Here is a 25,673-nt window from a genome sequence, read left to right as displayed (position 1 = left end):
AGTAGAGAGAAACTTGAGATAAGAAGACCAACCAGAAGTCAATAGCAATAGTCCTTACTACCACATCCTTACACAGACTTATGAATCTGTCCTTAGGGGCCTGGGGCAAGTAATGTAAAATGGTTCTCACATTCATGATATGCAAACCATATAAGAAATAAACAAAACCAGTACAATTTCAGAGAAGGGAAAAATAGTTACTAAAGTGATTCTGGCAACTTAATTCATTATTCTTGCTAGTTTTAACATAAGGATCTTAATTTGGTTATTCCTACACTGCCAAAGGAGTATATGTGCTAAATTTTTTGGACTCTCTAAATTTTGGTTCCATGGGGACCCAGCCCATACTCCTTACAATTCTGTTTTTATATCATCTACCTAGAGTCAACAGAAACAGGGGTAAATTACAAAAAGAGTATGACTAAGTGAGATGAAATGATATGAGATATCTTATCCCTTGACCTCAGTATCCATAAACAGGATATGTTTTTCTAACTTATCTCTTGGATGACTCCAACAAAGTCTATGTGGAGTTACCTTTCTGAAAACCTCAATAAATGAAAGTGAAGGCCCTAAAAGGCAGAGATTGCATCCAAGGATGACCTAAGATTTGAATAAGGTCAGAAGGCACTACTACTTAAAAATCATTCCAACCCCTCAGATTGGCTGGGATCCTCTTTCTGATAGTTTAACTCAAAGTTCCTGTGTTAATAAACCTGTACTTATCAGCAAATCTTAAAAATCTTACCTCTCTGACCTTTAAGCCAGTCCCCAATACCATCTTCATCTTAACTCTTGCCACGGTTTGATTGAATCATTTTATTAAAAGGAAAGGAGGGGGAAGAAGAGTTGTCCAGTATATCTTCCTGCTCTGCTCAAAGACATTACTGGAAGATCTTGAAGTATTCCTCACACAACACTGCCCATTTTAGTGATCACAAGATTTGGAGGAAATGGAGCAGTTTAACAACAAGTTGTTTAAGTGATTTAACAACTTTGCTGAATTGTTTGAGTTGTGTCCAATTCTCTGCAACCCCATTATTGGATTTTCTTGGCAAAGACACCAGAATAGTTTGCCACTTCCTTTTCCAACTCATTTTACAGATGAGGGACATGAGGCAAACAGAGTTAAATAACGTTCCCAGGGTCACAAAGCTAGTAAATATCTGAGGCCAGATTTTAACTCAGGTCCCTCTGATTCCAGGGCTGGTGCTCTATCTGTTGCACTGAAGTAAAGTAGTCCTTTCTCACATAAATGATTATATCCCAACTCTAGATGCTTCCTTGATATTTTAAAGCAACTTCAATATTTCTCTAAGTGGTCATCCCAACCATCATTTGTGAAATTGGCAAATATTCCTTTGCCATAGATTGAAATTGTTCTTTCCCCTTTCTAATGTACCATAAGTCACTGACACCTTATCATAAATATGATAAGAAATAGAAGAGATTAGTTTTCATCCGTGGTGCCAAAGGTAGTGTGGGAAGGACACATCTTCTATTTCAATTTCAAATAGACATGCAATGTTACAAAAAGAGAAGGCAGGCAATTTTTTGACAAAGTGACGATGATTTAATATGTGAGGAACACTAGAAAATGACAGAAAAAAAACTTCTTACATTTCTATTAAAATATGTAAAAAATTGGAAATATCAAACCTTTCTCAAGCCAACCAGAAACTCTGGGATACTCTAGGCTGTGTTCACCCCATATGTGTGATATATATTTTACATATAGCTGTTTTAATAACTAATTATCATCTATTACTTCCCTTTTTATACTTTCTTTGGTGGAGGAAGACTTGGAGGAAGGGGGAGAGTACATGAGAGGCAGAATGGCAAAGGGGAAAGAAGGCTAACTTTATTGACAAAAAAAAAAGGGTTCAAGTGTCATCTGTAATTCACATCTTCCTAGCTATGTGACTATAAAGAAGGTAGGTGGTAAGTACAGAGGAGAGAGAGCTGAGATTAGCATTCGGAAGATTTGAGTTCAAGTTCAGCCTCAGACACTTATAAGGTTATCTTGTCAAATTATTAACCTTTGCTTGCCTGTTTCCTCTATGTAAAATGAGTTTGAGAATAGATTTTACATCACAAGTATTGTTGTGGGGATCATATGTGACAATATCTATAAAATACTTCATACTGTGCCTAGAAAGTACTTAAAAATGCTTATTTCTTTCCTTCCACAGCTCTTTGCATCTCAGTTTCCTATTCTGGAAAATACAACAATGATACTTCTGTCCACTTCATGGAGCAGCAGAGAGTGATACAATGGAAAGAGTCTGACCTGAAGTCAGGAAGACCATTTTCCTGAGTTCAAAGCTGACCTCAGACTCAGATCACACTAGCTGTATGATTCTAGGAAAGTCACTTACTCTGTATGAGTATGGAGCTGGAGAAAGAAATGTCAAACTACTCTAGTATCTTTAGCAAGAAAAACCCCAATGGAGTCTTGAAGAGTCAAACACCAAAGAAAGTAACTGAACAACTTGCTCTGTGACCTTGGTCAAGTCACTTAAACCTATTTGACTCAGTTTCCTCATTTGTAAAATGAGCTGGAGAAGAAAATGGCAAACCTCTCCAGTATCTTTGCCAAAAAACAAACAGCTCAAATGAAGTCATGAAGAAATGATTGAACAATAACTAACAACTGTCATTATTCCTCACTAAACTGTAGGGCAGGAAGAGGAACTGAATCAGTTACAAAAAATACTTTGTATTGCTTTAAGCATTATAGAAATGTTCATCATTGTTATAAGAGGGATCAAGAAACTGTAAGGGAATATAAAACAAGTGAATCTGTATTAACAGCCCACAAATGAAATCAAAGAAAAGTTAATTGTAAAATTAATTTAATTATTTCATTCATTAAATCAATATCCTTGCCTGAAGATGGACCATACACTCAGGAAAACTGAGTTCAAATCTGACTTTAGAAATTTACTAGCTATGTGATCTTGGACAAGTTATTTAATTTTGCTTGCCTCAGTTTCCTCCTCTGTAAAATGAGTTGGAGATGGAAATGGCAAACCACTTATAATGAGTCAGGTATGGTTGAAACAACTAAACATTCTCTATGCTCCCTTCCCTGGTGATTTCATCAACTCCCACAGGTTTAATGATCATATCTCCAGAAACTATATAATCCCATTGCAATCTTTCCTGAATTTGCCTGTTGGACATCTCCAGCTGGATGTCTGATAAGTAGATGTCTGATAAGCATATATCTAACTAAATAAGCTACACAAAATGGAACTCATTTCTCCCAAAACTCATTCCTCCTCCAAATGGCCCTATTTTATTTATGGCACCATAATCATTCATACTCATTCATGTTTGGAACTTTAAAATGATCCTTGACTCTGCTAAATAAATAAAGTGATCCTTGACTCTTCTTTGTTTAATTCTACCTCCACAACATTTCTTGCATTAGTCTACTTTTCTCCATTCTAGTTTATTAACTCTCCCTTGGATTATTCCATGGTATCCTAATTGATCTCAGTGTTTCCAGACAGTCCCTTGTCTAATGCATCATCCAGAAGCTATTTATTGATATTTCTAAAACACAAATAACACAGAAAATGTCATCTCCCCCACTCAAAAATTTTCAATACCTCTCTGCTGCCTTAACAATAAAATAAAAACTCCTCAGTTTATTCTTATATATGAAATCCTCTACATTGTCCTCTACAAACTACACTCTAATTTAATGTCCAATATTGTTTTGACCAGTCAACAACATTTATTGTTGTTGTACTTACTATGTGCCAGACACTATATACTATGATCTGGAGATATATATATATATATATATATATATATATATATATACATACACACATATATATTTATATTTATATATATATATATATACATACACACACACACACACACACATATATATATATATATAAATGTGGCGAATAGAGAGATAAGGTGAAGAATTTACAGAAATGTATTGATTCTTTTTCTGTATTTTATTATTTCTGTATTTCCCCTATGACCTGTATAATATGTGCAGGCTCATATCTATTTGAGCCTTGGCCAGCTAGAAACGTATTTACTTAACCTGAGTTGATGACGTTTATTGGTATTTGACATCTATCGATATTTAGTCTATTAGCTGGACCACTGTCTGCTTAATTAAATCTGAAGGCCTGACTTTCTGTTTCCTAGAAATCAGGAGATTTCAGGGAAACTGAAACCTTCCATTCCAATCTCCCCAAATAGTAACAACCAGTTAGATGCCTCCCACTCCCCTTCTCAATGCTCTCTTACTTGTGATGTAATTTCTAGTATAAAAGCTATGTATCTTTACTACTTCTTTAGCCCTCCAACTGCAAGCTTTCTCTTTCTTATCTCGCGAGGGGATGGCTCATCCTCCAGAGGTTTTCAATAAACAACTTTTCTGGGCTCATCCTCCAGAGGTTTTCAATAAACAACTTTTCTGCCTTCTACTGAGTGATCTCTGAGTAGTCTTTTTGGGTAAGGATCTTCCCCATTCCTCACATAAAGAAACAAATAGCGTCCTTTACTTAAGAAGCTTACAGGGGGGAGACATGCAAGGTTGTCTTCAGTTCATTTTCCCTCTCAATATATGGAACCACTCCCTCTTCTAAGGTGAGAGTCCCCAAATAATTCCATCTACAGAAACCTCCTTCTAGTAAATTATTTGAGAGAGGTATTCATTCTTCAGTAGAAATAATCAGTAAGATCCATTAACCTTCCAGGAAGATATCTTTAGCATATCAGAAGATAAAACCTTATGTCCTTAAGGGCTAGGAAATAAATGCAAATGATAATTTAGCAGAAACGTCAGATTTTTCCTTCTTAGACTGAAAACAGTTCCAGAAGGACTGTATATCCTCTTTCTTCCTCTAGTTTTTCAGGAATCAATCAAATTTGAATGAGTTAAACTGGCAGGGAGCAATTATGGCAATTGTAGTTAGCTACCTGAGTGAAAATTAGGAAGAGTGTCTGACCCCCATCTTAGTCTAGGTACTGACATGGTTGAAAGGGATACTGCCCAAACAAAAACTAAGGGAGGAAGAGAATAAGCATTTATATAATGCCTCCTATGTTTCTCTTAATAGGCAACTAACTATCTTGACCCAAATGTAAATACACTCACTATAAACTAACTTTACAGACTTCTCAGTTGATGGGGTAGGAGGTCCTTAAAAGAAGAGGTTATTATATATTTGGTATACAATAAAGGATTCTTTTTTCAGGCAGGAGAACACTTTAATAAAGTATGCTCCTCATTCTAGAATTTAAACTTTTGTCACTATAAAAGAAAGAAAAAACAAATTGGAGGGAGTGTCTTAAAAGGCGAGACTGTGTTTATCTTACTTGTTGCTGTCCCTTTCTAGCAGTTACAGAATCCCCATTCAACATAGGAGACAGCAGGAAAGATTGTATACCCAATAACCTACCCAATAAACAATAAAAACCCCCAATAAACCCAATAAATTTGGAATGTCCTATTCCTCTGCCATCAGGAAACAGATGAAAGAGGAAAGTGTTTCATTATGTTGGGGTAAAATCCCTCCTTGTAATTTCTACCTATTGATCCAAATTCTGACCTCTAGGCCCAAATAAAACAAGTTTAATCCATTTTCCATATAACTTCAAATAATTAAAAACTACTATAACATTCCCTTGAGCAGCTAGATGGCATAGTGCATTGAACATTGGTCTTGGAATCAGAAAAACACATCTTCTTGAGTTCAAATCCGGCTTCCAAAATTTACTAGCTATGTGATCTTGGACAAGTCACTTAAACCTCCTTGCTTCAGTTTCCACAAGTCAAGATATCACCCTCATTATGTCACTGGTTCTATTTGATAATGAAGGATGAACAATAGTAGCAACAAAATTCCTTAAAATGAGCTGGAGAAGGAAATGGCAAAGCACTCAAATATTTTTGCCAAGGAAGCCCCGCAAGTGGAGTCATGAAGAGTTAAACATGACTGAAACAATTGAAGAACCATAAAATAATATTACTCTTAATATTCTCTTTAAGCTAAATCATTACAGTTATTTTAATGATCCTGATATGTCATTGTTTTAAGTTTTGAGAAAACAAATAAAGCCCTGATAAGTTACCATCCATTGTTTATAAAATTTTATCTAGGATTTCCCCAAAAAGTATTTAGCCTGTCTCTTCTTTGGTTCCCCATGAATAAGGAATACTTAGGCACTTAAAATTATTAACATCATGCAATTTAATCAGCATCCTTAGTGTCTTAGACCTTGGAAAAGAACAAAGGGGCAAGACATTTATTCATTATGATATGCTGTTCTTAGAAAAGGAATGTAAGCCAAAACAAAACACAAGGAAAAGAAAAGCTATGAGATTGAAGATAGAAAGTGATAGGAAAAAGGCTAAAGGGACCAAGATAAATAAATCAAGGAGTTTGGCTGCAACAGACCACTATGACAAGGATAAAAGAATAAAAGCAGTTAATCCATTTGTACCACCTAATTATCATTCCAACCCTTTAGACCTTAATCAGTAAATGTTATCTATTGCATGGTGCTATGAAAGTAACTTAAAACTGTGAGTGATTTTTCTTAATTATTTTTTCTGATTTTTATTCCCTGGAATTTTTTTTCTAAAATCCATTTCCAACTTCATTGGTCTTCAATAGCCAACTTTAATATCAAAGGGCAGCAAAATCCTGAATTTGACTTCTACTCATTCCCTATCCCCACTCAATTTCTCAGTCTTGGCTTTGTCTGTGCTACCCAGGGAAAACACTGAATGATATTCACAGGGTATCCTAGTTGAAATCTTCTATTTAGTCACACACACACACACACACACACACACACACGTGTGCACATGTATATGTATGTATATAAACACACGTGTGTGTGTGTGTGTATATATACACACAACTCTACATGTATTGTGTGTGTGTCACATATTTGTATGTGCACACACACACACATCTACAACCAACAGCCTCAAATTTGTATCTAACTTTGGGAAAATTCTTAAGCCAAATCCAAATAGTTCTCCACAGGCAGATATAGTGAGAAATGCCTAGTGAGAGGAAGGCTGAGAGGAAAGCAAAGAAGGTGAGAGGAAATAAGAAAAGACTGATTTTGTTGCCCTGTAATGGCTGAGTATAAAAATCTGGACCCAAAAATATGAAAATAAAAATAAATGTTACTGGTGGAATGCTTCAAATGAAGCTGACAGAAGAGACACAAATCCATGCAAGTGGCTAAAACACTGTAATAGGAAAAATGACAAGTTCTCAGAATATTACTAAAGAATCTTAGAATCATGAGAAATTTAGGTTTAAATAACCTCTTAAATGTATTAACTGTTCATATTAGTCAATCAGATATCTTTATTAAGTACCTACTATGTGCTACTTACACTGTGCTAAGCAATGAGGCACAAGACAGCCCCTGCTTTCAAGAAGCTCTAATCCAATCTAAATGTGTCACCTTGGACAAATCATTTATATTCTTAAGTATCAATCTTTTCACTATGAACTGAAAGTAATAATGTCTGAATTCAAAGACTGGATTTGAGACTCAAATGAGTTTATTTATAAAAAGTGTTTAGCAAACTCTAGCTACTTGAAGATTAGCTGTTATTATAATTATCACTATTATTACTGTTATTAATGGGTCCTTCTCCCAGAGGCACATCATCCATCAATTTTATGTATCTATCTATTTATCTATCTATCTAACATCTAACTCTATTTACATATCCATCTACAAATGTGTATATTTCATATATATGTATATATATACATATATATATACACACATACATGCAAACATATGTATGTCCATGTTCATAATAGCCATTTTGTCAAAGCTTAAAGTGGCTACCTCATATGGGGGACTAAGTCGTTAATGACCCTGAAAGTTTTATTTCTTCTCCCTCTCCCAGCTCCCAAAAGCTATCAGAGTCAGAATTGAAAGGAGATTCTCCTACTGTGGTAGCAGCTTTTATACTTCTCAGAGAGATTGAGAGAGAAATAGTTGAAGGCAATAAATGAAGAAGAGAAAAAATTGGTCATTGCAGCAGGAACAGATGGAAAATGTTTTCCTGGAGTTTGACTCAGTCTCACAGCTGCTAGAGTCTTGGTCTAGGTTTTTCTCTGATTTGTTGCTTGTCTTATTTAGAGGATCCAGCATAGAACCATGTCTATTTGGAGAAGGCACAGGATCAGTGATGATTGACTTCTCTCTTGCATCTCCTTTAGTTGTTTTATTGTTCTTATAACTATAAGAAGTTAGCACTGGTTACCATTAAGTATTTCTTTGATCTTTTACATTTGTTTTCTGTTGGGTTGTCTTTTAATTATGATTCTACATAAATCTAAGATAATTTTTATGTTCAGAATTATTATCTGTTGAAAAGATGTTTGTTGTAACAAAGGGGAGAAAAAAGTAATTGTCTGTATTAGATTCAAATAGTGGGGAGAGCATCCTCTTAACTGGGAAGTCAATCTGGGGGCTCAGATCTTTATGATATTTACTATAATCTGTATTTTCAAAATTTTTAATTTTTAGAGGAAGAAAACCATCTGAACTATACATTTTGCCCTTGACTAAAAGTCTGATGAGTGAGCTTCTTTATTTCCCAGTAGACATTTACTCTAGGAACTTTTGGGTTTTTCACACTCCACTCCCAGGAGAGAAAAGGAAAAGGGAGTTAAGGTAGAAATCTCAAGGGAAGGTCATACATGCTGAGAAACCCCAGTGGACAGAGACAAGTGAGGTGAGGGAAAATCAATTCCATCCACTCTTCCAGAGGGATGTGTGGGAGGGAAGGGAAGTGTTTTTCATCTCTACTACCCTCCATAGCAAGAATTGATGAGTAATACACACACACAAGCACTTACACATACTTATGCATATATATGTATATAAAAATGTGTCTCCTTTTAAATGCCTGTCGTGTGTATATATATATATGTGTATATGTATGTATGTGTATGTATCTATGTATATGTGTGTGTGCATGTATACAAATCACAATGGTAGGTGTAGTTAAAATATTCTGGTGGAGGAAGTTCTTCACTAGGAACTCTCTTACACCAAATAAATCATAAGTTTGATCTATCTATAAACAAACACACACATACACATATACACAGGTATACAAAAAGAGACAATTTGTATAATGTAGGAGAACCAACTGCTATTCCAATAATCTATCATGTCTTAACCAAGAGTGATATTTGCTTTATATATTATGATGATTATGCTTTTACTTATGACCAGGGCCAAGAACCTCAGTGATACAGGATGTGACTTTTGCCTTATGGGCATACCTACAAGATACAGTCTCCACATAATTCTGGAAAAGGAACCCTGTCTGGTGTTGCAGGAATATGCTTCCTAGGTGAACAGGTCAGTGGTTACATCTTGAAGGCATAAAAACATCTGGCACACTCTCTTTTTTGTAGAAGGAGAATGTCATTCCTGAGATCAGTGAATCTGATCTTAGGCAAAATCAACTTTTTATACAACCTGGCTCCTTAGGTCTTGCATGACTGTTTATTTGAAAATTCCTACTTCTAAATGAAGTGTCAACTAGGCATTCCAGGAATAGTGTAGTTCTGAAATAGGCTGTTTGAAGTTATCATATTAGCTTCCCTTTCATGCTCCTAGTTAAAATAAATAAGACTGAAAAAGTGAGTCATGTCCACATGGGCACATTTTTAAAACACTTCTAATTAAGAAATGTTTTACAAATTCTGGTCTGCAAATTGACAGTGATTATCATCTCACTTTCAGTGTCCATGTTGGTCAGTGTCCAGAGGATCAGCTTGCCTTGTGTGAAATTCAGATCAAGATAGTTATTTAGGGGCTGGGGAAAGGAACACATTACACTGCTATGTAACATCCAGCATCCCACGAGGACTAGCACATTTCTTCACCCTAATTTCTTTATAATCAGAACAGGGCTTTATAAAAGACATGTACATCCAAATCTATTATTGTTGTTCAATCATTTCCATCTCTTTGTGACCCCATTTGAGTTTTTCTTGGCAAAGATAATGGAATGATTTGCTATTTCCTTCTCCTGCTCATTTTACAAATGAGGAAACAGAGACAAACAGGGTTAGTGATTTGTTCAGAGTTCCATAGCAAGTGTCTGAGGACAGATTTAAACTTAGGTCTCCCTTTTTCCATTCCCAGCATGCTATCCTCTGACCTATCAGATTACAATTAACCAAATTCAATATTTTTGAAGAATTTGAAGAAACATTTATATGATATTTTTTTGCTCATGGTGTATTTTATCAGCAAGAAGATAGAGGTATGATGCTCATTTCATAAAGGATTTCCTATGCCAGATGCAATTGTTTCATAGTGCTAAGTGCACCTAAACAAAAAAAAAAAAAAAAAAAATGAACCAGTGTGAGAGATGACTTAAAACTATAAAAGGTTTTACTAAAATGTTGTAAAAGAGAGTATCAGACTCTCAAAGCCTGAATTAATTTCATTCATTCTCTCAGACTCTTAACTCTTCAAAGTTCTCTTCAAAGATGGAATTTAATGGAAACTCCTTTGAAATAGGGTAAACTTTCTAGGTGAAAGTGCTAGAATGGCAAGCCTCACCTCTTTTCTTCAAAAACACCTTGCCATACTATCCATACCATATTTGGGAGCAGTAAAAGAAAAAAAAGCATTAACTTATTTGTTAACTAATAAGTTTGTTAACTTGTCTAATAAAATGGAAAAGAGAAAGAATACTATCAGAAGGAAACAAAAAATTGGCACTCAATGATTAAAATATTTTAGGCTCCTCAGAGATGAGATAGTCTGCTATCCACAAAGGTGCCTACTGAGAAGAAAGATGAAGGGTAAAATCATAGACTTCAAAGACTTGATAATCCCCCATTTCAGATGGGAACATTCAATCACTTCAGAAACCATTGCTTTCCTCTAAGAAATAACAAAAATAGAGCTTCTAAAGACAAGAAACATTTCCGTAATGCAAGCATTGTTTCACATTGACTTGTTTGCAACAACAGCTGGTGTCTGCTGCATCCTAAGTCTCATGTCAGAACTCTACCAACACTCATACTCACTACTATCAGGAGTTATACTTCCCATTCTTATTCAAGATAAAGCCATGAACTTACAGAGGAAAATAACTGGGCATATGTGCCACTAATATCTGTGCTTTTCTTAATATATTTAGATCCAAAAAGACTTTAATTAAAATCTGGCCTACGACATTTATTGGTCATGAAACCATGGATAAGGTTTGCTTGCCTCAGTTTCCTCAATTGTAAAATGGGAGGGATAATAGCACTTCACAAAATTATTGAGCAGCTCAAATGTGATTTATAAAGTCCTTAGCATGGTGCTTAGCACATAAGAGATATTTAACAAATGCTTACTCCCCTCTTCTGCCCTTCCCCTTTAATTTAAGAAATTATTCCTAACAAGTTCATTGGAAAGGAATGATATCACCTGTGGAGATTCATACCCTTCCTGAATTTCATATTCATATAACAACCAGATTCATAACTATAATGAGGAGAGAAGAGGATTAATGTCCAGTGGGTAAAACTCCATGTTATAAAATTTTAGAATTTTTTACAAAAAGAGAAATGTTATAAGAGGAGTTGTCTTAATAAGCAAATAACCCATCAAATTATCAAGACCCAACCATTCCCCAGATAACCAGTTCTAATTTCCCAAATGTTTGGTAGCTATTTCCATATAGATGTTTTATTGACTCTTCGAGCTAAATATGTCCCATCTGAGATCATTAAAATTTGTCCCTTTATGTCTACATTTCTGTTGTTTATATTACCAGCCTCTGAGTGATTCTAAAAAGAATTTTGAAAAAGGTTTCTGGTCACGAAGATTAGGATGGAATTCTAATTCTAATTCTAAGGTCCCCTGATTAGCTATAAGATACTTAGATAATCAAATGGCTCTGTGATTTCCTTGATTTAGGAGTTTCCCAGTGATAGATCCCACCCACTGCCAGATTCCATCCTGTGCAACTCTCATCCCTGACCTCCCCAAAGTCTGTCCATGGCACAGGGATCCAGATTCATCATCTTAAAGTGATCTTTGATAGTTTTTTTCTCTTTTTCTCTCTCATATGAAAACAGTTTCCAAGTCCCTATCAATTCTACCTCTACCATATTTCTCTTTCTTCTTTTCTTTGTTCCTTTTTTTCTTTTAGAATTTAGTTCCATTGTATAAGTTGCCTTATTCCATCAAATTATTAGAACCCTTTCTTCCCTTTTTCCTTCTTCTTCTTCTTCTTCTTCTTCTTCTTCTTCTTCTTCTTCTTCTTCTTCTTCTTCTTCTTCTTCTTCTTCTTCTTCTTCTTCTTCTTCTTCTTCTTCTTCTTTTGAGGCAATTGGGGTTAAGTGACTTGCCCAGGGTCACATAGCCAGTAAGTATCTACAGCTAGATTTAACTCAGGTCTTTCTGACTCTTTTGTATTACCTAAGTGCTCTTCTATCACATTTCTTGCATTGATCCCACTTTGGATTCTATTCCTGACTCTTCTCCAGTCTTTCTTACCTTGCCACAGAAATTTCTTTATTCTAGAAAATCACACCATTCCTAGATTTTTCACACTGGAAATATCCTTTGCTCCTATGGCCTCTTTCTCTGATTGGCTGATTCCTCCTCGAATCTCTTCTGTAAGGAAGACACTCAGACTGGACTGGTCATATAGTCATTCCTCTCCAAAATGCACTTCATTATATTCCATGCCATTGCCACTGGACCCAGATGGCTTTGAAGGGAAAAGTGAGACAGGTGACCTTGCACAACCCTCCCTCACTTCATCCCTAATGTCATGGTCCTCTTTGAGAATGAAGGACAAAAACAACCCAACAAAACAAGCAAACAAAAAAAAGAAAACTTGCCACAGAATGCTCTTTGCTCTATCCCTAGATTCTCTGAATATTCTCTATCATGTCCATTCATGTAAGTATCCTTCCCCTTTCCTTTCATGTGCTATTTTCTCCCATTGGAATATAAGCTCTTTGAGGACAGGGACTGTCCTTCTTTTTGCTTGTATTTCTTTCCCTAGTGCTTAGCACAGTAAGAGCTTAATAAATGCTTATTGAGTTGATCCCCTCCTCTCAACCCCAGATTAATTCTTTTCACTTCTCACATATTATCCTAAGAATCTCCTATCTGGTTTTTCTGCCTCTTGTACCTTTTTCCATTCTGCTTTACAGTTCTCTAGCTGTATGTAATCTTCCTAATGTACTACTATCTTGCTCATATTACCACTGAGAAATTGTCCCTGGTTTTTCTTTGCTTATACAAGGTATAAGTTCCTTATTTTGGAATTTAGGGCCTTCCACAATTTGTGTCCAACCTACTTGTCCAGTCTTATCTCATACTATTCCCATTCGTGTACTCTTATATACAGCCAAATTAGACTACTCTCTAATTTTCTTCCAGTTCTCTTCCATATCCATTCATGCTTTTGCTCCTTCCCCTCCTTTATCTTTCTATTGTAATTCCTTCAATATCTATGAGGTCTTCTCCAATTCCTTCCAGATGATAATGATATCTCTCAAATTTGTCATACTTAGGGTGCAAAGCTCTCCTTTGTAATTGCTGTATTATTTTATTACACTTAACCTTTAGATGTAGTTTCCCTAAAAGAGTTATAAATTTATAACATTTGTTAGACTAAAAGTAGCAGGGACATTGTTAGTATCCTATTTTATGTGTTTAACAAAATGTATTTCCCCATAAGTTTCCTAGATGGCAACCAAAATTAGAAAATTTAAGCATGGCCGTTTAGTCCAGTAACAGTAAAGGAAAATGCTAGGACTTCTGGTGCCATAAGGGTAAAGCTGGGTTCTCAAAGACTATTTTGGTAAAGTGCAAGCTCTGTTGGTTGTTGACAAGCTTTAAATGTTATCTAAAGATCAACTTCATTAAGTTCAGAGGAGCTTGTCACCAGGGCAGGGATTCTTACTCTTTCCATTGTCATGGACACCTCTTGCAATCTGGTGAAATCCAAGACTCATGTTTCTAAGTGCCTAAAACAAAATATATGGCCTTACAAAGAAAACCAGCATGTTGAAGATATAAAATGTATTTTTTAAAATTCATGGATACAGATTGAAAAACTCTATTGTTAAAGGTTGGCCATCAGATTGATTTTTTTCAGTTGTTGCAAATCATGAAGACAATCTACTAGGGATAGCAGGGGTAGGATTTGTTTCAATAGAAAGAGCACATGACTATTATTATTATTATTATTAATTATAAAGGATAATTCTCAATATTAAGTTTCAGAATCCATAGTAAAGGCCATTTATAAATGCAGATTTGGAGACAATGTCAATAATGACTTCTGTAAAAGAAACCATGGAAGGGGCAACTAGGTAGTATGGTCCTGCATGTTCAAATTCTGCCCAGACACTTACTAGCTATGTGACTCTATACATTTCCCTTCTCATCCCCCACTCTGAAAATAAAAGGAAAAAATCCACAGAAATCTACCAATATGTTAATGAATCAACAAGCTATTCACAGTACTGGGATGATCTCTCTGAATTTCATAAATTCCATGACTTTTTCTGCCTTTGTTGTTCTTCAAACATTTCAGTCATGTCTGACTCTGTGGAGTGGTTTGCTATTTCCTTTGGCAGCCCATTTTACAGATTAGGAAACTGAGGCAAACAGGATTAAATGATTTGCCCAGTGTCATATAGCTAGTGAGTATCTGAAGACAGATTTGAATTCAGGAATATGAGTTTTCCTGGTTCCTAGCTTAGTGCTCTATCCTCTGAGGCACCTGATGCTCCTGGCTAGAGGTAGTAAATGCATTAACTCTAAAAAATTTGATCACCCACTTAAAGTTGAAAAAAGGCTTTAGCAGAAGTTTTCCGGCCATCAGTATTATGGCTATCAAATCATTTCCCCAAGTAAAATCAGTCAATAATAGTGAGTTCATCATCAATTCAGGAGTTTCCTCCAGGGTTACAGATTCCAATCAATCTATCCCATCCTAGTGTAACTCTCATCCATGTCCTCCTCAAAATTTACCACATGACGTCATCTCAACAAAAATATTAGACTTATCTCCTATTCTCCCAATAAGCCAAGAGTACTAAAATAACAAAGTTACTATCTACCTGGCATCCCTTATTCTAGCCATGGGAACTGGTCCATCTTCTCTTTCTGTTTAGCCATTCTTTGGTGATGGCCTTTACTCCTGTTATTCTTCAGAGTTCCTTATTCATTATATGTTGCATTTTGGTGATACCTATCATATGCCCCTTCCTATGGGATTCTCATCTTTATTTCTTCAATAGCAGTAGTATTTCAGGTTTTAATGTCATCAGTTTTTATTCTATTTTATTTTCATTTCCAAAATCTCTCTCTTCCATTGAGAAGACAAGAAAAATAAAGCCCACAACAAATATGTAAAGTGAATAAAAACAAATTTTTGCATTAGTCATGTTGAAAGAAATAAAGGAAGAAAAGAAGAGGGAGGAAGGGAGAGATGGTGGGAAGGAGGGAGGAAGGAAAAAAGGAAGGAAGGAAGGAAGGAAGGAAGGAAGGAAGGAAGAAGGAAGGAAGGAAGGAAGGAAAGAAGGAAAGAAGGAAGGAAGGAAATTAAGAAAAAAAGAAAGGTGCTTTAATCTGCATTGGTCCATCAGTTTTCTATCTATATTAGGTGGATAGCATGTTTTATCATGAGTCTTTTAGACTTGTGGTTGTTCACTGTATTGATCAGAGTTATGAAGTCTTTCAAACTTGATTACATTTGAAATATTGTTCTTTTTAAAATTGTTCTCTTTGTTCTATTCATTTCACTTTGTATCAATTATACAAGTCTTCCCAAATTTTCTAGAATCATTCTTCCTCATTTCTTATTGCACAACACTATTCCATCACATTCATATGCCATAACTTGTTCAATCGTTCTACAACTGAAGGACATCCCTCAGTTTCCAAGTCTTTGCCACCACAAAAAGAGCTACTATATATATTTTTGTACACATAGATTTCTTCCTCTTTCTTTGACTACTTTGGGGGTATAGACTAGTAGCAGGATCATTGGATCATAAGAATGCATAGCTTAATAGCTTTGAGATGACATTTCCAAAATGGTTAGACTAATTCTCAGTTCCATCAATTGTTCAGTAATGCAATTATTCCCCCAGAGTTCCTCTAACAGTTGTCATTTTACTCTAAAATGGGAGTGAGGTAGTACTTCAGAATTGTTTTTGAGCATTTTTAATATGGCTATTGATCATTTTGATCTGAAAACTGCTTATCCATATCCTTTAAGCATTTATAAATTGGGAAACAGTACTTGTTCTTATTAATCTTACAAATGAAATTTTCAGCACAGAAAAAACTTGTCACAAAGATCTATCAGATTTATCTTTGTTCATAGATGAAGTATTATAATTTATTTATATGTACATATACTTCTATGGATCCATGACTCTATCAAGATTGGTACTCTATCTGTGGAGATCATAACTCATTATGCTTTCTCATCCTATGTGATTTTTATCCATATCATTTCATAAATTCTTTATAAAGATCTCCCCAACAAACTAGGTCTTCCTGTCAATGTTTTAGTATTTTGTGAATACCAGTGCAATGTTTGGTCTGTCCTATTCTTTATTTTGATTGTGTTACTAGGCCATCTTCTTTTCTAGTCAGATAGCCTTTTATGATGCTTTTTATTCAAGTCATCATTAGTAATATGTTGCAATCTACACATAACAAAATACTTTTTAACTTTCCAATTTCCTTTTCCATTTGACTATTCTGAGATCATAGGGTTTCATTATTCATAGCCATATGAAAGCACAGGAGGCAAAATGACATGGATAGAGTAGATAGAGATCTGGCCTTGAAACCAATAAGACCTGAATTCAAGTACTGCTTCTGACACATATTAACTATATTCTGTGGGCAACTCACTTCAGTTTTCTAAGTAATCCTCAACTCAGAATGACTGGTCAATCATTCAGTCAATAATCAGTTATTAACTATTCACTAGTGCTGGCATTATGTTAATCATTTTCAATTATTATGTCATTTGAGCCTCTCAGTAACTATGGGTGTTAGGTATTATTATTATTTTTATTTTACAGATGAAGTAAATTGAGGCAAACAGAGTAACTTATTCAGGGTGAAACAGGTTGACACTAAGGCCAGAACTGAACTCAAGCATTCCTGATTCCAGACCCATTGCTCATTCATGGAATTACCTGAAAATCCATTTTTAAGGAAGTAAGTGATCTACACAAAGCTAAAATATGTTTCTGACTTACAATACTTGGTTTGGTTTGCAAAACCATACAGCTGTTTTGTTTCTGGTCTTGGAATTCTTCAGAATGTCACCTGTAATCCTGATTATAAATGGAACAAGTCTAGGTATATATGGGGCATGTACACACACATACACACACACACACACACACACACACACACACACACATTCCAACTAAAGTAAATGGGAAGTCATAAAGATACATCATCACTAGCTCTATTTACAAATAAAGTTGAATGAATTTGCATTTTTAATTAATAACTAATTTCATCCTGATGGTATTAGAGTTGGGAACTCTTGGTCTTAAATGGACTTCCCTTTCTCTTTTCAGAGAGGACACTGCTGAAAAAGGCAATTGTTCTATATTAAAACAATAGATCCCAGAAAGAAAAAAAACTAGAAAGTTTAGGGCACCATATACATAGTAGTGGTTTAGGCTAGCTATTTTTCTGCAGCATCTTTCATTGAATTAAAGAATGTTTTTATTTCCCAGGACAAGAGTAGGGAAAAGTAATGAGCATTTATTAAGAACTTATTCTATTCCAGGCACTGTGCTAAATGTTTTACAAATATCATCTTATTTGATCTCATTTAAATGTGGCAATTGATACAAAAAAGATTTGTATATCATAGAATGGGCAAATCATATTTCAGGGAAAATGTGGAGGAAAAGCAAATAGGGGATAAGGGCATCCCAACCACCTAACTCTTGACATCTTAAATAGTTAACAGTGAATTTGGGGCTACCAGTTTGCTACTCCTGTGCCCCTTTATAGGGCACATTATCATAGAAAAAATGAAATATACCTTTAAATATTGGCAAAGCTCCATGAAGCCAATATTCTTTAATCTGTGTCATTATCATGGTTGTGTGGTATAACAAGATCAGTATCTCACAGCCAGGCAGTGACCTACCCTCATTGCCATAAATCCTCCCTAACCTTAATCTTTGCTCTCATAACCTATCAATACTCCTTTCATCCCATTGTCCTCTCTCAAAGTATGACTGTAAACTGAGCACATTGATTCCTCCCTCATCACACACACAAAAAAGTTGCAGGCTACTGATAGAAATACTATCAGAAAAAAGTTATAGATAATATATTTTAAAATGCTTTAAAAAGCATTAGAAAATTAGAAAAAAAATAATCCAAATTGTCTACTTTTGGACATTTTCTATATCACCAGAAACTTGTGTTCAACCCCTGAAGGTCCCAACATCAGTCTTTTCTTGCCCTGGCTTATGCTCCCAAAATATTTCTTGTTATAAATTTGTGTGGGTGGTCTCTTCTTTCTCACCCTTCCCTATTAGAATGTAACATTCTTGAGATCAGAGACTGTCTTGCTTACTTTTATTTGTATTCTCAGCTCTTACCTCTGGCACATCAATTTATGCTTTAGTTGTCTGTTTATCTATCTGTCTATCTGACTGCTTGGCAACAGAGCACTCAGGTTAATTGGATTTTCTGACTCATCTATGCTCTCTTTCTGCGAAACAGCTTCCCCAAATATATAGGTTCATTTTCCTTCTTTACAAAGTCGAATATAATTTAATCTTTCTTTGATAATCATCATACTATGCTTATAATTAATTAATAATTTCCACTATATAAGAACACAAATCTAGAAAATTAACTAAATCCATATGGATTCCAAGTCATATTCTAAGGCTTTTAAAAAAATTTAAATATTAACTATGAACTTGTGGTCAAGGTACATATTGGTACATTAACAATTCTGCATATTAGAAAACTCCAATTAACCCTGGTTTATAAAGCCACTCATATTCAAAGTATTAATATAATAATAGGAATTAGACCAGAATTGGCATCAAAATCCCAAGAGTGACTGAACCTAATTAAAGTGTAATTAAGAAATGGTTAGTAAAATAAAAATATTAATGCAACCTAGATTATGTTAATTTGTGGTTTTCTAAGTCAACATGCAGTCTCTAAAGATCAATTTCTATTTGAGTTTGACATTACTGAATTAGACTAATTTTCATATGATTAAAATGTATAGGCAGATATAACCTTGAAAATCTAAAATTTATAAAACCCTCTAAGCACACAAAAATTACCTTGACTCCCAGGGCTTCTCCTGAGATAACAGATATTGTCACACCATTCTTACTGGGTTTGGGGATGTCTTTACTTTTCAGTCCTTGATATTGAGGCTCTATCATCTTTTCTGAGCTCTTCAAATTGACCCAGAGTTGTAGACCATGAACAGGTTCCTCAGAGCAAGGCATTTCTGCATGCAGGATCCCACGACCAGCAGTCATCCACTATAAATAAAATTTCAGAAGAAACAATGAGAGAAGAAATGTTAACCCAAAATCCAAATATCCCAAACATCAAGAACAGTGCTTGATCATTCAATGAAAAAAATTTTTTAAGGGTTTTTAATCCATTTTTAAAATATTAAATCATTTCTTTTGCTTTAGTGAGAAAAACTTCTTATCTATAACATTGACAAAAATCACAAAGAATTGAATTATATAAGTGACAGAATCATTAACCTATAGATTCTTGGACTGAAAGGGATTTTAGGAAGTCATCTAATCTAGCCTCCCCCATAACACCAAGATTCTATATACATCCTTGATAGATATTCATCCACCTTCTACTTGAACATTGGTTCTACCTTCTGTGACAAAACAAAATAAATTTGATCTTTCTGTCTTTCACCTGATTGTGCTTCAAATATTTGTAAAAAACAATGATATCCTCCTAAAGTCTTTTCCAGCTCCTCAACCATTTTTTATGACCTCATCCACAGTTTAGTGCAAAGAGTGTTGGACCTCAATTTAGGAGAGGTCAGAAACACTCCTTTGCTAACTGTGTGACTTTAGGAAAGTCATTTAATTGCTTGTACTTCAGTTTCTTCAACTGTAAAATGAGGGGAAAGGAATGAACTACCTGGTGTCTAAGAATCTTCCAGATTCTATGAATCTGTGGTCCTGTGATTTTTTTTTTTTTACCATCTTAGTCATTTTCTTTTGTATGTCCTCCAACTTGCCTCCATTAAAATGTTGTGGTCAGAACCAAACAAAATATTCTAGGAGTGTATTGACTAATGTAGAACAATTAGAGTATCACATCCCTTTATTTACAGATACATGCTTACATACATACATACATACATACACTTTACATAGCATAGGGTGATATTTGGTTTTTTTGTCCAGATTTCAGATTAAATACTGTCTTGCTAGGAGAAATGCTAGAGTCTAGTTGGACATGAGAGCAGGGATGGTGGTTGAGAGAAAAGCAATTGTATTTGAATGTTTCTTTTTAAAATTTCATGCATTAAAAAAGTATCAAAATATTTGTCATTTAAATAAATCATTAAAAATAATTCCTGAAACACCCTATGAAGAAAATATATCATAGTAATTGAGATTTTTAGATTTAACATTTTCCTAATCAGCACCAAAAAAAAATTTTAAGGGTGTATCACTTAAACTTGGAGATAAATTAATAGTTCAACATTAAGCTGACAATAATTGCTGCCCCTCTGCCATACCTGCAGGTCACCAGGGTCCATTTTACCACTGTGTCCACAGAAATCCTCATGGGCTGTGCTGCCTCCTTCCAGTACATAAGTCACCTTTAAGAGGAAAAAATAACTTTTAGAAGCTGAGTTAGCTAACAATATAGATTATGGCTAACTACTAAAGTAGTGTGCTAACCATTATTAAGTCTAGTCACCAGGCTCAGATATTCTATGATTCAATTTCTAGTTGGGAAGAAGAACAGGATCAAGGATATTTAAGAAGGATTTAAAAAAAGAATTAAGGAAAATCAATGGAAACCTTAGAAGAATTAGGGGATAGAATCTAAAACAAAACAAAAGGTAAAGGTAAATAGGTAGCCGGCATAACAAGGCAAGTAAGAAAAAACTTTTCATCCTTCAAAGAATAATATAACAGAGCCACAGAAGCCTTCAGATAAGAGATCATCCAGTAATGAATGGTCAAAGGAAGAAGAAAACAGTAGTTGTACTAGTTACTCCCTGCTTTTAGTGAACAACAACAAAAACCACAGCAACGACAAGAACCCCAAACCTTATCACAATATTCATTCAAGACATAACAAAAAGCTTTCCAAGATTTAGAAACAGATGGCAATTGCTAGTGACTTCTAGTGACTCACATGCACAGAAATGATGTTGCCAAAAAGACACTAAAAAGCATTGCTAGTGATTATGAAGTCTTGGTAAAATATGCAAAATACAGAAGCAAAAGTAGGTAACAGGATGAAGACAAAAGCATACATGGTCTTGCAAAAGTACTGCTAGGAGTGTTAAAGCTCAGAAGCTACTGAGGCTGGTGAAGGAAGCTAAGGACAACTCCAGGGTCCATCTCTCTATCCACTGTGCGACCTAGCTACCTCCTTGAGTCAGCAATGTAATAAATTGGCAGCCAAAAGAACCTTAATGTGACTTTGACTTGCATTAAGTGAAATAGCTTTCAGGAATAGTTTGATGATATTACACTGTACTATGGCATCATTAGAGCTTATCTGAAGTATTTTGTTCAGTTCTGGGCACTATAGTTTTAAAAGAACATTGAGAAATTTAAAAAGAACACTATTAGAGTTGACAGAGGAAATCAACCAGGATAGTACTGGCATTAAGTTCATGTCATATGTGGATTATTTGAAAGCACTAGAGAAAAGAAGTCTGGACAAAGGGAGGGTTATAGAGACAGAACAATTGTCTTTAAGAATTTGATGAACTTGTAGAGAAAATATTAGCATTGTTGTTTTTTTTATCTCAGCAGGCATGGCTGGTAGTTGAAAAGAGTTCAATTTTTGTCCAATTAATATCATTCATAAGTGGAATGGGATAGAGCATTGGATTTGGAATGCTGAGCCTGAATGAACGAAGAGATAACTTCATGTATTCAAATCTGTCCTCAGATACTTACTACTATGTGACCTTAGGCAAGAAAAACTTTAATTTTGTGTGCCTCAGTTTCCTTATCCGTAAAATGAACTAGAGAAGGAAATGACAAACCACCCCAGTATCTTTGTTAAAAAAATGCCAAATAGGGTCTGAGAGTTGGACATGACTGAAACAACTGAACAACAATAAAATAAGAGGAATGGGCTTACTTAAGAGGTGTTGGATTCTCCTTCTTGGAGGTAGGTAATCACTGGTTGATGTTACTTATAGAGATTCCATTCATGTAGGGTTTGGACTAAATTGCCACATGGCTTTTCTTCTCTGTGATTCTATAGATGTTATCAGAATAAGGTATGATGGAAAAACTTCATATGGGCCACCCACATGCTTCACTAATAAGCTCACAATATTAAGAGAAAGTGAGTAAAGCTTTGACTTATGACTGAACCTTTTGAGGGAAGGACATGAAAAATTGTCTCAGAATGGACAAGGAAGAATGGGTCACAATCTGCAGTGCTGTAGTGACCTTTAATATCCATTAAACAACAGGTTCCTTTGGGTATATTCTTTCCTATGTTCTCCTTCCTCATTTTCAACGGACCTCATGGATTATGGTAAAATATCTCCCCCTCCCCCTTAAATCTTTGACCTTAAAGTTGAAAATAATGGTAGTTTGCTTTGTACGTCTATAATTAGGTTGGACAAATACACTTTGTTCATTTTGTGCTAGTTTACAAAATTCATCTGTGAGGACATAAAAAAGTATCCATCAGCCTAAACAGGTTTGAAAGATTGCAGTAAACTACATCTGATTTAAAACCACAAGCAGCTCTAAGACACAGTCATAGTGAAAACTTGTTCTGAAGTTTAGAATGTGGGGTCAATATGTCTCACTGTGGCTTTCCAAAAACAATTTTTAAGCCAGTGTTTTCAGCCTTGTTTTTCTCAGAATTTTCACAAAAAAAATTCTGTTTACTCATTCATAGTTCAGCTACATGGTAGAATTTGCAGGCTCCAAGCAAACATCACTTGAAGTTTTGAAATGAGACCTATTTTTCCCTCAAAGACCATTTCTGCCAAATGTGGAACAATGGAATAAGTATCAAGAGAGTTATTACAATTATCACATATCCAGTTAATATGATAGTCTGATAAGTCATTAAAAGCAGCCCAGATTTCCCACACATACAGAAAAAAAATAATTTAAAGCTGCATTAATAGGTAGAATAATAACAAAATATTTAAAATGGGTTATGTGAAGGATGAACTAGAGCAGGGACAACCTGGAAACCAGGAGGCATTATAGGAGGCTGATGCAAAAGTCAGAGAGAGGTAATGAGAGCCTGTGTGAATGGAAAGAAAAAGATATTGGGATCCTCTAGAATACATCTTTTAGGTTTAACAGAATGTGACAAAATGCACATTACTAATCTTAGTTGACATTTAAATAAAAAATAACTTAATTATTAGAAAGGTGTGATGAAGGTAATGAATAGTAGCATTTATATAGTACTTATTATGTGCAGATACTGTGGTAAGTACTTTAAGGATATGATCAATAACCCTGTGAGTTAGGTACTATAATCATATCTATTTTATTTGAGGGAAACTAAGGCAGAAGAAGGTAAGTGACATGAGCTTTAGTCATACAAACTTCTCTATCAAATGGATGCCAAAACTATGAAAACAATTAATTTAAAAATGAATCACTAAATATTTCTTAAATTTATAAAGAAAAAAAATATATATGTATTAGCTATGGCAGTTTTGCTATGAAGAAATCAAGACTATATATAATTATATTTTTTAAAAGTTTGAAATCACTATTGATTAGAGAAATGCAAATTAAAATAATTTTGAGTTATCTATCTTACTCCTATCAGATTGACTAAAAGAGGAAACAACAAATGTTGGAGGGGATAAGGAAAAACTGGGACATTGTAGGTAAAACTGTGAACTGAACCAACTATTTTGGAAAACAACCTGGATTATGCCCAAAAATTTATAAAATTTTTTTACATGTTGATCCAGCAATACATCACCACTAGATTTTTTTTTTTTACCAAGGTGATTGGGAGGAAAAGAAAAGAACTAATATGCTTAAAATATTTTGTGGTAGCAAAGAACTGGAAATTGAGGGGAATCCCTTCAATTAGAGAACAGCAAAACATGTTTTGGTATAGATTTCAATGTAATACTACTGTGCTATAAGAAAAGATGAGTTGATTGATTTTAGAAAAACACATGAAAAGACTTACATGAAATAATGAAAGTTAAATGAGCATCACAAGAGAACATTTTGCCCAGTAACAGAAACATTGTCATAATAACAACTTTGAAAAACTAATTCACTTTGAGTATCATAAATACTCAAATCAAATATAAAGGACCTATGAAGAAACATACTATTCTAGTCCAGAAAAAAAACAAACAAACTGATAAATAGAAGTATGAACTTTGGGGATATGATCAACAACCCTGTGAGTTAGGTACTATTATCATATCTATTTTATAATTGAGGAAACTGAGGCAGAGGAAGATAAGTGACATGAGCTTTAGTCACACAAACTTTTCTATCAAATGGATGTCAAAACTATGACAACAATTAATTTAAAAATAAATCACTAAATATTTCCTAAATATATATATCTCTTTGCATATAAGAAAACTTTAAAGGAAACACAAAAAGCAAGATAATTTTGAAAATGATAAGTATTATTTATTACATACTTGCTTTTTAAAAAGTAAACTGTAAAATGTAAATTCATGTTTTTATGCTGAATCCTCTCTTTATGGTATGCTATATACATGAAAATATTCTTTTTGTATGCCTTTTTTGTATTCAAATTAAAAATAATTTTTAAAAAAAGTAATATTGAAAGTCATTAGTGAAATGAAGACAAAAATGTCATTTAAAATAATACTTAGGCCATTCGTTTACTTTAAATTCCAATTAATAAAAATGTAATTGTTTATTACAAATGCTCAAAATGATGTTCCCCTTCAATTTCTCCAATTCTGGAAGACTTTATTGGGACAAAACATCCCCAAACCCATATTAATTTAGTGAGGATTTCCTACTTCAAACAGAAACTCTTTAAAGTTGTCCCTTTCCCCCAAGATTTAGCAAATTGTACTATAGGAAATGGGAGAGGTAGAACTAATCTGGCCTCTTCATGGTTTTTAGATTTAACCAACAGTCAACCTGAATTTCCTAATTTACTGAAAGAGGAACATGGTCTTGGAAATATTGTTTGATCACTGCACATTTTAAATAGGATGATTATGTTACTGGAATATTAGAAATGATAGCAATTCATGAAGACTATCTAATAATGCATTGGCGGGATGTAATCTAATTAGAGGAAAGAATCTTCAAGTGAAGAAATCATAAATCTTTTTAAGTACTGAAAGATGACATTTAATCTACAAGAAGAAGATTTAAACTGCTATACAAAAGAGTTGTTTT

The 25,673-nt window shown here is 34.5% G+C and overlaps 1 protein-coding gene across 3 annotated transcripts in view; it reads right to left on the bottom strand.

Moving 5' to 3' along the window:
- Positions 1 to 25,673, bottom strand: part of PIR (pirin) — a 92,623-nt gene that overhangs the window by 32,689 nt on the left and 34,261 nt on the right. For all 3 annotated transcript variants that reach the window (XM_051984473.1, XM_051984472.1, XM_051984471.1), the window contains exons 4-5: positions 20,822 to 20,905; positions 19,374 to 19,580 (exon numbers count right to left, since the gene is read on the bottom strand). In XM_051984473.1, coding sequence (XP_051840433.1) covers positions 19,374 to 19,580; positions 20,822 to 20,905 — 291 coding nt within the window. The remainder of the gene's footprint in view (positions 1 to 19,373; positions 19,581 to 20,821; positions 20,906 to 25,673) is intronic.

The sequence above is a fragment of the Antechinus flavipes genome, chromosome 3 (assembly GCF_016432865.1).
Source record: "Antechinus flavipes isolate AdamAnt ecotype Samford, QLD, Australia chromosome 3, AdamAnt_v2, whole genome shotgun sequence".
NCBI lineage: Eukaryota > Metazoa > Chordata > Mammalia > Dasyuromorphia > Dasyuridae > Antechinus > Antechinus flavipes.
This window is presented reverse-complemented; position numbering and strand designations above follow the sequence as displayed.